At 29.4% G+C, this 13,133-nt stretch overlaps 4 protein-coding genes across 5 annotated transcripts; 3 read left to right on the top strand and 1 right to left on the bottom strand.

Moving 5' to 3' along the window:
* The first annotated feature begins 1,418 nt into the window (after positions 1–1,418).
* Positions 1,419–3,094, top strand: LOC145969610 (trypsin-like). Its single transcript, XM_083095668.1, has 4 exons — positions 1,419–1,493; positions 1,778–2,063; positions 2,485–2,791; positions 2,876–3,094. The coding sequence occupies exons 1-4, from the start codon at positions 1,427–1,429 to the stop codon at positions 3,035–3,037; spliced, it is 822 nt and encodes a 273-aa protein (XP_082951794.1). The 5' UTR covers positions 1,419–1,426; the 3' UTR covers positions 3,038–3,094.
* A 1,096-nt stretch (positions 3,095–4,190) lies between these two features.
* On the top strand, positions 4,191–5,516 carry LOC145969913 (prostate-specific antigen-like). The gene is made up of 3 exons (XM_083096245.1): positions 4,191–4,219; positions 4,932–5,235; positions 5,409–5,516. The coding sequence occupies exons 1-3, from the start codon at positions 4,191–4,193 to the stop codon at positions 5,514–5,516; spliced, it is 441 nt and encodes a 146-aa protein (XP_082952371.1).
* A 419-nt stretch (positions 5,517–5,935) lies between these two features.
* LOC145969608 (carboxypeptidase B) lies at positions 5,936–10,726 on the bottom strand. Of its 2 annotated transcripts, XM_083095667.1 has the most exons (7): positions 10,647–10,726; positions 9,767–10,043; positions 9,444–9,638; positions 7,905–8,009; positions 7,540–7,673; positions 7,042–7,446; positions 5,936–6,480 (listed from the first exon to the last, which is right to left on the bottom strand). In XM_083095667.1, exons 2-7 carry the CDS (start codon positions 10,026–10,028, stop codon positions 6,124–6,126), a joined length of 1,458 nt encoding a protein of 485 aa, XP_082951793.1. In that variant the 5' UTR covers positions 10,029–10,043; positions 10,647–10,726; the 3' UTR covers positions 5,936–6,123. The 2 variants fall into 2 exon arrangements, with proteins under 2 accessions (XP_082951793.1, XP_082951792.1); XM_083095666.1 differs by lacking the exon at positions 7,905–8,009 and having other exon boundaries at positions 9,767–10,170; positions 10,647–10,711.
* LOC145969612 (peptidyl-prolyl cis-trans isomerase 6) lies at positions 10,602–12,973 on the top strand. The gene is made up of 4 exons (XM_083095671.1): positions 10,602–10,859; positions 11,763–11,967; positions 12,060–12,262; positions 12,445–12,973. The coding sequence occupies exons 1-4, from the start codon at positions 10,617–10,619 to the stop codon at positions 12,586–12,588; spliced, it is 795 nt and encodes a 264-aa protein (XP_082951797.1). The 5' UTR covers positions 10,602–10,616; the 3' UTR covers positions 12,589–12,973.
* The last annotated feature ends 160 nt before the right edge of the window (positions 12,974–13,133 follow it).

Below are 13,133 nucleotides of genomic sequence, written 5' to 3'. Positions count from 1 at the left end.
CAACAAAAAATCAAATTAAATCATTAGATTCTTATGATATAAAATAATTTTAATAATTTTAATAATTTTAATTTACTAAATTCAAAACTAGCAACATTCTATCTGCATATTATAAAATATTAAACTAATAAAAAACAAAGCAAAAAAAATGGCAATTTCTATTTCTTTAATGGAATATAATATAGACAGCATATTGTAAAATTTATATCCGCAATGCTATAACAATGCAAAAAATTAATTATAACAGTGTCAGCAAATCTTCTATACAATCTTTTGCTAACAAGAAAATGTCTATAATCCTAACCGTCTATATTCCTCTCTTACGAAGTGTAAAATCTTAAGTATAAAATTCTACTTACAGCGCGGAGAGGAACAGCAAAAAAGCAAACATTAAACTGACGATATATAAATAATTTGCACAAAGATTAATCAGACTTTTATGCACAATATCCCTTCCATAATTATTATATTTTTAATCTTTCGTAATGTGCATTTCATTGAAATTTAAAAACAGGAAAATACATTTTTATTAATCTCGATAAATAAATCAATTTCAAACTGTCGTAAATGAAATTATTGACTTTCCGCGTGCTTTCTATATCTATTTTATTGAATGATAATGATTGATCATAATCAGATAATGATAATGCGAGTCATTGAACTACTGAATGATCCATCATGATTGAAATGCAGTGTAGTTGATTAGACCTGAAAGGATGCTTTATTATCATTGTTCCATAACAGATTTGATGCATGATTTGTATGATAGACAAAGATTTAAATAATTTCGAAACAAATTAAAAACGAAAGGAAAATTAAATCTACTAGTAATATTTTCTATAATTGTCATACTTGTTTCTTGTTAATTATAATTTATTTCAAAGATATAAAATAAATATTAGATTAAAATAAATGTATCTCACATTTAATTCTTCATTTATTTTTAACATTTTTTTGTTTTATTTAATAATTCAATTATTTTTTTCTTGAAAAAGAGTTGATTGAATTAACTGATTAAAAAAAATTAATATAATAATGAAAACAAAAATAAATAATATATATCAGAACTTTTGATATTAAAGATCATTCTTTCTTTATCGCAAATGTAAGTTATGTTATTAAATTGAAACGCATAACATAGCAAAAGTAGCAGCATTTTGTAAATTAACTTTGCCTACATTAAGCATTAAAAACAATAACATTGTTTAAATTATCTTTGTCTAAATTATTTCGAGATAACATTTAATGATTAAATCAACATAATCCATCAAATTATAGGGAAAGTTTAGGTTTGTAACAAAATCTTTCTTATCTTTAACAGATCACGGATAATTGCGGAGATTACGATAGATTATCATTCAGAGAGATATTCAACGAAATGAGCATAAAATGCAGCCAATTCACTGGATTGGCATCAATCGACAAGATGTTTCCCAAAGCAATCGTGTTCTTTGCTCTCCTAACGGTAGCTTTCGCTAGTCCGGCAATATTTCGTAAGTATTTTACATTCGACATATATAATAAGTATAACAAGTAAATTGAATCAAATTAGTTAATTGTTTAAAAAGTAAGAATAATTTACAACTTTTATTTTTTAATAAAATTAAATTTCTTAAACAAATATCCAAATTATCTTATAATTCTACAAAGAAAATAACAGTTTAACCTCGCATATTGTTATAAATTACTTCAATTTCGTTGTACAAGACTTTTTTAACGCATTATAATTGATTTTGTTTGCAAATCTTGTTTTAATTATCATTAATTCTAATTTCAGAAAGACCTCATATCGGTCTTCGAGTACCACCAATCTCGCCACAAATAGTCGGAGGCTCCGAGGCTCCAAAACATAATTATCCGTTCATTGTTTCTCTTCAGCAATTTGGTAGTCACTTTTGCGCTGGATCGATCTTGAGCAGTCAGTGGGTCGTAACCGCAGCACATTGCGTTCAAGCAGCTAGTTCCTTCGATGTCAGGGCTGGAAAGCACAGCATACAAGATACTGAGGATACCGAACAAATAGCTCAAATTGCACAGACATTTGTGCATGAAGAATATCAAGGGTGAATAAAATTAAACAATAAGTATTAATTATATTAATAAACCACTTAACTTTTATTCGAATCAGTATTATCAAATGCTTAATAATTAAGTGTCTGTTTATATTTTTATAATACGTATAGAGATAATATATATGTATATATAAAACATAGCAATATCTAAATAGAAAGTATCTAGTTCTCATTGCATATATAGATTACATTAATCAAAATTTTTATTTTAAAATAAAAGAAGTAGTGCATATAATAAATTTATAATTTTTTTTTACACATACAACATTGTTCCATAATGAATTAAATAATAATTTTTCGTTAATATTATATGTTATTTTGTTAAATACAATTGTTTATGAATTTTTATATATGTACCAATTAATAAATATAGATTTTTGAAATTGATTTCAATATTTCTTTTAATTTCCAGTGATGTCGGCCCATATGATATTGGTTTGATCAAGCTTCAAACTCCATTAGTGTTTACAAAAGAAGTACAACCCATCGCATTGCCAGAACCTGGAAGTATCCCGACCGGAGATGCAATACTTTGCGGATGGGGCTCTACTTCGGAAAGCTGGATTCCAGACATGCCAAACGAACTTCAACATATTAATTTGCATTACCTCGATCTTCAAACTTGTGACGAAAATGTTGAGCGCCTGACAGGATCATCTCCCGTCCATGAGACCAATGTCTGTACTGGACCAACTACCGGCGGAATCTCTGCATGCAGCGTAAGAATTACACACTTATATAAAAATTATTGCTCTACTATAAGTATGAAATTTTAATCAAATTTTCAATTACATGTTGTTTAGGGTGATTCTGGCGGACCTCTAATCTCGAAAGAACAGAAGCCGGTGCTCACTGGAATAGTGTCTTGGGGTATTATTCCGTGTGGTACTCCTGGTGCGCCATCCGTATACACTGGAGTCTCCAACTATAATACATGGATTCAAAAGATAATGGATAAATATTAAGCATTTATTGACGACTTATGGATAAATATTAAGCAATTATTGACGACTTATCAATGATTACTGATAACGAATTATTGTATCTTATTCAATATAAACCAAATATCTCGCATAAATAAAAAAATTTTGCTTAACGCAACATATACCTTTTTTTATTTTAAGCACAACATATACATTTTTTTTTAAGTAATTATAAGTTGCAACATATACGTTTTTTATTTTAAATGCAAGATATACGTTTTTTAAAGTAATTATAAATTGCAACATATACGTTTTTTATTTTAAACGCGATATACGTTTTTTAAAGTAATTATAAATTGCAACATATACGTTTTTTATTTTAAACGCAATATATATTAACGCATATGTATTATCAAGTGTAGCGATCAGCTGATCGTAACAGGAGTCCTATGTAAGCGCCCGCGTTTGATGACTCTTGCATGCATGTGTCTTGCATGTGTGTATATAAATTTGTTCTTTTTTTTATTTTATTCACTAACAATAAGTAGTAGTAGTAATAAACAAACACTTCTCAACGTATTGTAACGAAATGTATTCCAAAGCAACTGTGTTTTGTGTTTTTTTAATTGCCGCTTTTGCTAATAAGTATTCTTTTAACTTGTATAACTTATATTTGAAAGTACAAAGCGATAGTATATAAATTAGTCAGAAAAGGCAATAAATAATACGTATCTTTTGTTTTAACTAATAAAATCAAATTTATTAAATAAATGTCGATTGAATTATCACATAATCTCACGGATTTTAAGAGAAGTAGCAAGATTTGAGAAAAAGATTTTACATTGTTAAGAATTATTTTAATTTTATTGTATGAGATTTTACCTAGAGTATCATAATCGATATGTTTATATATCGAAAAGCTCTGTCTTAATTGCATTATTAATTTCAGAGAGACTTCATCTCTTCAAGGAAGGGTATACAGAGATTTTTCGGCCCGGATAATCGGGGGTAATAAACAGCCCAAAAATAATCATTCGTTCATAGTTTCCCTTCGACGGGAACAGTCCAAAATACAAAACATATCTGTGTGCTGGTTCTATTTTAAATAGTGAATGGATTATAACCGGAGCACACTGTCTAAAGAATATTTCTACTACTGATATCATCATTAAAGCTGGAAAATATAACAGTCGAAATGCCGAAAACACCGGCCAAACAATCAAGGTTGGACAGATTATCATACATGAAAATTATAATAGTAAGTAAAAATAATAAGTACAAATCATGTATCAAACTCTCTTTTAAATTTGCTTACTACATCAGCACACATAAATATATATATATTAACACTAATATATATATATTAACACAACTAAATATATATATTAACACTACGTTTTTGTTAGTAATTATGATTATAATTTTCATATTAATGAGATATCTATAGAAATCTGCAAATTATGTTTTTATATGCAATTATATATATATATATATATATATATATATATATATATAATTGCATATAAAAACATAATTTAAATGGTCAGATTTCATATCAAAGATTTATATAACTATAGTTATTTATTGGAATCGAGATGAAAATTATAATCAAAATTATTAATCAAAACGTAGTGCTATCGTAATTATCATTTGCTTATAATATATAATGAATAAATATAAGGAATCTACATCTCAAATATATTTTGAATAATGCATTTGAATAATGCAATTAATTCTATAGATATCATCTCATCATATAGACATCATTTCATCTCATTAATATAAAAAACATTTTTTTCGATTCCGCATAATATTATTTTCCATTAATAATATACAACTTTATATTTACATATAATTTACATATAATTATTTAATTTATATAATAATAAATAAATTAAAAAATTATATAATTATTTTGATACTTTGCAATTTGCAGTAATATTAGTAATTTTGACATTGGTTTGATCAAACTTAAGACTCCATTAAAGTTTACAAACGAAATACAAGCTATTGAATTGCCTCAAGCAGAAAGTGAACCAACTGGAATTGTATATTTGTATGGATGGGATTTAATTTTACCAAATGAAGTTAATAAAAGGAATGAACTTAAGCATATTAAGCTACATTACATCGACCGTAGTGTCTGCAACATATTTTTTAAAGCTCTAAAGCTTGGATTTTCCATTGATGAAACCTCTATCTGTGCTGGACCATTAGCTCGTGGAACCTCTGACTGCAATGTAAGAATAGAAAAAGAGAGAGAGAGAGAGAGAGAGAGAGAGAAAGATAGAAATAGAGATAGAAAGAGAGAGAAAGAGAAAGTTGCAAACTTATAGTAAATTATGATAATCATTCTATATCAAAAAGAGATTATGTTCGAAATAATCAAAATTAATCTCAATTATATCTTTAGGGTGATTTTGGCAGTCCTTTGATCAAACTTTATGGAGAAGCCGGTGCTAGTTGGAATTTTATCTGGGATTGTACCATGCAGACATGGTTCACCAACTGTATACACTAGAGTATCCAAATTTAACTCATGGATTGAACAAAAAATTAACTAATCATACAACACGTTTATATCAATGAATAAATATGTTAATCTATTATAATTTCTATTATCTATTATAATTTCTATTATCTATTATAATTTAATATAAAATAAATAGAAAGCTAATATATAAGTAAAACAGTATTTAATTAAACAAGTATTATTGATGTTCTTCTTTTATTTAATATGTAACAATCGTTAGCGCTATAATTTAAACGTTAGTGATTCATTAATATCTAATCAACAAAAAAATACGTAGCAAAATTTTAAAATTTATCTGATATATATAACTAATGTAAAATATAATAAAAAAGTGCGAAATTTTAAAAATCTTTCATGTAGCTGTTAATACAATTTTTACAATTAGTAATTTTTATTTATAAAGTAGAATAAAATGTAATAAAACAACAACTTTATGTAATTATATACTGTATAATTCGAATATTAAAAACAGAAAATCTTTCTTTCTATAAGTTTTCACAATACTTTCCAAAATACAATAACATGTGAGGTAATAGAAACCTAGCCAAATGTGTCAATTTTATAATCACAATTAATCTAATAACTTAATTAATAATTACACCGTTTTACAAGCCTCCGTAACTATTTCCACTGCAGCAAGCGCTTCTTTGGCCGTAGGTATAATATAACGAGCAGGCAACAAGAAACCGTATTTCCCAGTATCTCTCAATTCGATTGTGTATGTATATTTATGCTTGAGCAGAGCCTTTGCCCAGTCATCAGATCCCCCAGATGCTGGATATAAAGTTGTTGCACTATTGCCGACAGTATACACACTACCACCTGCCTTTTTCATGGCTGTCGCTGCTTGGCGACCGACTTTATCAAGATCAACGTAATCGGGTGGCAGACGATTGTCATAACCCCATGGATATAAGATATACTGCCCATAAGAATGGAAAGTCAAAAATGCCTGAGAAAAAAATAATAAAACGTAATCAATATTCATATATATTTTAGACTTTATCATGTAGGAACATAAACCCAGAATCACAATTTTGTAGAAATGAAAAAAAACATTGTTCACATTTAAATTTTATACATAAGAATGCAATTTTCATATATATTTTGAATAAAAAAGCGTATTTCTAAATTTGCAAAATAATATCTGATTTTGATATTATAACTTTATTGATATTGGAATACTACACTATTATGAAGCCCTTTTTATAACTATTCATATATTTCGGACTTTAATGCAAAAGATGTAAGATTGAAGGATTAAATTGTCTTTATTGAACCTTAGGATTAAAAATTTGTTATAATTCTGTCTCTTCGTGCTAAGTATTTTTTTAAATTAATAATGTTGTAGAAATTTGTGGAATTTGCTTATAATATTTTATTTTTAAATAATGTCTAATAGCAACTTTATATTATAAAAAAATGTAATTTTTAAAAGCAACAAATAGAGCAAAGTGAAAATAGAGCAATTTGAAATTTTGTACAAGTTAATATCAAATATATTTTAACCGACCTTGAAATTTGCTGAGCTGATCTCGAAGAAGTTTCGAATGGCATCACTTTCTGGCTCGGAAAACGGTTTAGAGCCTGCATACGTATCTTTGCAAATATCTTTGCTCGTTCCTTTTCCACCCCACTTATAACCAAAATTGCGATTTAAATCAACACCGGAACAACCGGCATAACCAGCTTTCCTTCTATTCTTCCTCCACAAACGATCGACAGTGAAAGTATATTCATATCCGTCGGGATTGACTACAGGCATAATATAATAGTCAGTTTCCAGTTTTTCGCTGTTTTCGACCAAATACTCGATAATGTACGTAACAGATGCCGGCGATATCCATTCGCGAGCGTGAATGCCCCCATCAATCCAAATTGCTGACGCATTTAGCTTACCATTGCTGATTCTTAGAACCTACAACATTTATAACGTAATTTTTAAACTCTTATAGTATCGTAAATATCTATATTAGATAATTTCAATATTAATTAAGCAAGTGTAATATACTTTTAGAGGACGACCTTCGATGGAATGACCGATAGTTTGGACCGAACAAAAATCAGGATACGTTTCCGCCAAAAAATCCAAATAACCATAGATGTCAGCCAATTGATGATATGTGGTCCACTCCATTCGATGACCTGGTGCATATACCTTCAAGATTATTCAGAGATTGCACGTTCCGTCCCTTCCTACGCTTGTTTTACAATCGCTTCGCAGATTCAGCTCGATATAGTATGACATACATAAGGCAAGAGCATTTTTTTCATTTGCGATCTTATGAAATAATCGACACACTCATAATATAAACGCGATATACGAAACATCGTTCTGAATCGACGAAGCGGATTATGCGCGCTTAAGAAGCTCACCCCTAAAATGCCAAGGACCACCTCCACCGTGTATAACTACGGGATAACGAAGAGGACGAGGACGTGGATATTTACTTCTGACTCCCTGCCACCAAGCGTAACGAGCTAAAAAATGACTGAAAGCCTCACTTCGGTGACGAAATGATACTGACAATTGGCGAGTGTTTGTATTTATTCTAGTACAGCTTAATTTGCAACGCGATCCAACGATTTTAAATAGGGAAATAAAGCTGTTGTTTGCAAATAAAGCGTTTTCTTATGCGACTAAATCGAAAATCGAATCGCGACTTAATCGAAAATCGAATCTCGTCCTTATGTCCTTATTAAATAACGGCATCGCGCGCGTGATCGGATCGACCAAGTATGGAAACGATCACAGGAAAACGTCAAAATGCTGCAAAACGCGCATATACATGCGAGGACTATACATTGGTATTTTACGCACACCTTCCGTACAAGTGAAGTGTAACTGTTAATGTTAATCAGCATTGAAGCGGAACCAGGTTACCGGGTAGTGTTCATTCGAGGTCAATTACCTCGATTCGTTCCCAATCGTTTTCTTTTATCGAAAATAAATAACGACATTCGATAAAGTTATCTATAATAATCGCTTATTAAATTGTTTTCTTGAGACATATACGTTTCAAGTTCATGACTTTCACAATAATCAGATATCAAAAAGTATATCGATAACGACTATCTCGACAAATTATTCTTACACAATAGATTTGTTAAATTGATAATTTAATTTTTAACACATTTGATAATCGAAATCACTGATGAGATTTCGTCGGTGATTTATATAAACTCATATATAGCTTGATTTATAAGAATTTATAATACTTTATACATGTCTCAAACATTAAAGATACTACATGCATAATTCTAATAAAAAATAATTAAAAATGCAATTAGAATATAATAAAATGCTATTGATAGTTATCAGAAAAAAAAACTTATTTCACAACACACAATTCAGTTTGTAATTTTACCAAATAATTTACTCCTAAATTAACAATGAACTGCAATATACATATAACATATCGTTTTTAAGTAAGAATTATCGATTTATCTTTATTAACTTTCTTCGCTAGTTATAAACTGAATAAAAGACAATGCTATGATTACAAATCAACGACAATGCTATGATTACTAATCAAACAATAGCTTTCTTCGTGTCAGTGGAATAAATTCAATTATAACAATTATTAAGCTTTTATTTATTATTAATATAATAATGACTATTAAAAGCGATGAAAAAATGGTAAAAATTGATATAATGCAAATAGCAAGTATAATAAAAGCAGCGGTAATTCATCTCGCGTAAGCTATTAATAAAAATGCTATTTAAAATATTAAACAATATTTGTATGGATTAATATTTCACGTATATAATCACTGTTCAAGAAGTCACTATCAGTTTCGAAAAGTTATTATTCTCATTGATAAGATTATGTTTGCAGCGTGACTACAATAATTTTTCCACATATCAATAATGGATTTATATATATTAATGTAATTGTAATAAAAGTCTCAAACCTTTACGTCCTTCGAGCTCCTCTTGAGCTTCCGGCGAAAGAGGAGGATTCTCCTCCTTGATCGCTTGTTCTACATCATCGATCAAAATTTGATATTTTACACCGTAACTTTTGAATAGAGATTCTATGTTCTCTACCATATTATTTTTCACAAAAATATCAGCGGCCGATGCGTTATTAGACCATATAGAATATGCTAAGGAATATAAAAAGAAAGAAATGCATTTAACTATTCTTTTTCCTATTCCAATTCTTAAAAATATAAGTCTATTTTAAATTGGCAATATAATAGATTCTGTTTAAATATAAATTTTGATTACGTACAACCATATTCATCGTAACGTTCCACTAATTCGTCTACTGAGCTGTTATCTTTATGAATCCTCCATACTTGATCTCCCTCGTAAGTAATTCGTTCGCTGGAAAAATCCTTTGGCTCCTTCTTTCCTTCACTGATATTATGATCAACGAATTCTCTCGTTTGACGTTCGAGAATGGACGCGTCGACGACGAAGACGATGATTGCCATCATCATCAACGTCGTCAATTTTGCGCACTTTATTCGTAGTAGTCTGTGGTTGTTCATCTTCGTCAAAACTGTCTTTGAGAGAAGAACGTACATAGCTTTTATAATACGCGCCACGGTCGGTGATCGGAAATAACGGGATTGCTCGATCGAAGATCCGAAGATTGTCGAATCGCGAACTATCACGTCAAAGATCTTTGACCTTTAAAAATATTGTTTAATAATCTAAAGTAATAAAGATCAATATCTATCTAGTATCAATTAATAAAAATAAAGTTTGATAAGTATAAATTTTTCATCAATTGTGCTTGTTACTTCTCTTAATTAATCTTTCCTCTTTTTCTCTCTTCACAAAACAATCATGATAAAATTAAGAAAAATGTTTTTATAAAAACACGTAATATAATATACGTATGTGTATCTATATAATCGTACATATCATATCTTGCCAGTAACTTTACGTTTTTTTGTCATTCATAGAGTTTTATAAACTTAGAGCAAAAGTAATTTCAAAAAGAATGATAAATGTAAAAATTTTACTTTCTTTAATTTGTGTTAGCCTGTTTATATGTTTTAGAATGATACATTTATCTGTAAACTGGATGCTATCGGTGCAAGAATTCGTCGTCGCAATCAACCTATTGATACATGGCTACTTATTTAATTAAGAACACCTACGTAGCTCTCGACGACGGCGCAAATCGCAAGCAGACCCGCGGCTTCTGCATGTCGTTCTCGCACTGCGATCGCGGAGACCGATTAATAAAAGAAACTGTGTCGCGTGTTACGTCCATATCATTTCAGAACAGTTCAGATTTGGGACGAAATCGTAAAACCATGAAGTGCCTGTTGACCATCGTTATTCTCGTGACTGTTACCTCGACCATCGAGGTACCGTTTGCTGTGTGCGCTAAAACAATTTTATTATATCTTTTTCAATCGTAACTGCATTTTTCGGATACCGTTAATATATGATCTTAATCATCAGACAATACGAGATAGAAATTAATTTATTATATTAGTTCTTTATCTATCTTTATTTTATCGCAGTTCTTTATCTTAGTCGCAATTTGATAAAGTATATCAAACAATTAAAAGTATCTCTAGAATATTTCAATATTAATCTTTTCAATATTGTATCTTAATATTCCATACATTCTCATAAAATAAAAAAACTCAATGCAAAAAACAATCCAATTAATCGCGGAATTTATTTGATTGTATCGAATTTTTATTATAGATTAAATGTTAATTTTAAAAAAATATTTTGTGACAAGTATATTCTAACAATAAAAACAGATTTTATATCGATATATAAATGATGAAACTTGAACACCTTTATAAGCTATTAATTACTAATGCCTGAGAGATACACGTACATATAAATCGCATAATAGAAATAAACAAATACAGTATAATAGGTCAAGTGTTGCTTTTATTATAAGGTTTCCACGATCGTTACGTTTTGATAGACGAATGTATGTGTATATGCAAAATGCACGTATATAAATTTACACGCAAACGATTCTCCTACGGATTTATACTAATTTAAAATTGTGCTTTGGATTAAATTCTATATATTAAATTAATTGGCTCTATTTTATATTATTTTTGTTAGTTTAGTTATTTGTGATCGTACCTTTTCGCTCGTAGAATTATTTAATTCGTCAATTTATTTTTTTTTAATCATTAGTGTCTCTTTTTCCTTCAAAGTAACTTAATAATTGTTGCGTATCGTGTGTATAAAAGATATATGAGAATGAAAAAAAAATAGAAAATTTAATTTTGTTTCAGGCCAAAACATTCCAAGTCACTGATCAGGTGTATTTCGATATCATAATTGACGATCATCCAGTTGGACGAATTATTATCGGTTTGTTCGGCGATATTGCGCCCAGAACGGTAAAAAACTTTATCACTTTTGCTACCACCGGCGTAGTTGGAAAAAAGTATGCGGGAACCAAATTTCACCGCGTGATAAAGAAGTTCATGATACAAGGTTACACACTCCTATAGGACTATGATTATAAAGAAAAAATTTTCTAAATGCTGCATCTAAATCGTCGTTACTTATCGTCATATATATTTTAGGTGGCGACGTCGAAAACGGCGACGGCACTGGCTCCATCAGTATTTACGGCAAATATTTTGATGATGAGACCTTTGAAGTGAAGCACAGCGGACCGTTGTTTGTCAGCATGGCGAATGCTGGAAAGAACACCAACGGCTGCCAATTTTTCATCACCACTATAGCAACACCTTGGCTAGATGATCACCATGTAGTATTTGGAAAAGTAATAAAACAAATACAATTATAATATCCGTAACGGAATTTGTTTCATGCATAAAAAAATATTTTAAAAGATGATGTATTTAATTAATAAAATTAATTATCTTATCTTATTATTATTATAAAATATATTTTGCTCTTGCCAAAATGTGTCTTTATTAATATTTCAAATAATTTTTGTTGTAGGTTGTCAGCGGTGAAGATGTGGTCTTCAAAATCGAACAGACGAAAACGGATAGCGATGATGTTCCATTGGTGCCTGTAGTAATTTACAACAGTGGAACTCTCCCAACAGAACATTATACTATATCAGACAACCCTTACGAGTAATCTCTAACGTTTTTTACGCGATATTATTATTAATTTATAGCCTTTTTCAATTCTTCCATAGATTTATCGAACTATGATGTTCTATTGCTTTATTACAGATCATACGTTAGTAATGTTTGCTAGTAATAATCATGTAGATAATAATTATTACAATGATTAATTAGTTGAATAATTATGTGTAAGATCAATTGTATTTTGTTGTAGGTAGTTATATTTTCCGTAACACGTTTAATAATACTTTATATTTTTAATTATTTCTTGTGTCTGCATGAACGAAAAGACTGCTAATTAGATACAATCACAAAAATAGACATTGAAATTGCAATGCGCTTACACACAGATGTACACATAGATGTATATTTAAAATATATTCTTTCATGCATTATTTAACTTTTAAGCTAAATTGCGTTTGCATTTAACTAGACAAATAATCTTTTAGTGACACAGCGTTTTAAATTTACGATCCATTAATGCGACATTAAAATGGATACTTGCAGTGCATGGGCGTGGATCAAAGCGACCTGCGTACCATTGGGATTCAGTTT

This window comes from Camponotus vicinus, unplaced genomic scaffold (genome assembly GCF_025532165.1).
Source record: "Camponotus vicinus isolate PSW18456_S1 unplaced genomic scaffold, iyCamVici1.0 SCAF_4, whole genome shotgun sequence".
Classification (NCBI taxonomy): domain Eukaryota; kingdom Metazoa; phylum Arthropoda; class Insecta; order Hymenoptera; family Formicidae; genus Camponotus; species Camponotus vicinus.
This window is presented reverse-complemented; position numbering and strand designations above follow the sequence as displayed.

Coding starts and splice junctions, on each gene's coding strand:
- LOC145969610 (XM_083095668.1), top strand. CDS start 1,427: ATGTTTCCCAAAGCAATCGTGTTCTTTGCTCTCCTAACGGTAGCTTTC. Junction 2,064..2,484: donor GTGCATGAAGAATATCAAGG/GTGAATAAAATT, acceptor TTTAATTTCCAG/TGATGTCGGCCCATATGATA. Junction 2,792..2,875: donor GCGGAATCTCTGCATGCAGC/GTAAGAATTACA, acceptor CATGTTGTTTAG/GGTGATTCTGGCGGACCTCT.
- LOC145969913 (XM_083096245.1), top strand. CDS start 4,191: ATGCCGAAAACACCGGCCAAACAATCAAG. Junction 4,220..4,931: donor ACACCGGCCAAACAATCAAG/GTTGGACAGATT, acceptor TGCAATTTGCAG/TAATATTAGTAATTTTGACA. Junction 5,236..5,408: donor GTGGAACCTCTGACTGCAAT/GTAAGAATAGAA, acceptor TTATATCTTTAG/GGTGATTTTGGCAGTCCTTT.
- LOC145969612 (XM_083095671.1), top strand. CDS start 10,617: ATGGCTACTTATTTAATTAAGAACACCTACGTAGCTCTCGACGACGGC. Junction 10,860..11,762: donor CTGTTACCTCGACCATCGAG/GTACCGTTTGCT, acceptor ATTTTGTTTCAG/GCCAAAACATTCCAAGTCAC. Junction 12,263..12,444: donor ACCATGTAGTATTTGGAAAA/GTAATAAAACAA, acceptor TTTTTGTTGTAG/GTTGTCAGCGGTGAAGATGT.
- LOC145969608 (XM_083095666.1), bottom strand. CDS start 10,696: ATGCAGAAGCCGCGGGTCTGCTTGCGATTTGCGCCGTCGTCGAGAGCT. Junction 9,639..9,766: donor ACGTTACGATGAATATGGTT/GTACGTAATCAA, acceptor TATATTCCTTAG/CATATTCTATATGGTCTAAT. Junction 7,674..9,443: donor GGAGCTCGAAGGACGTAAAG/GTTTGAGACTTT, acceptor TATATGCACCAG/GTCATCGAATGGAGTGGACC.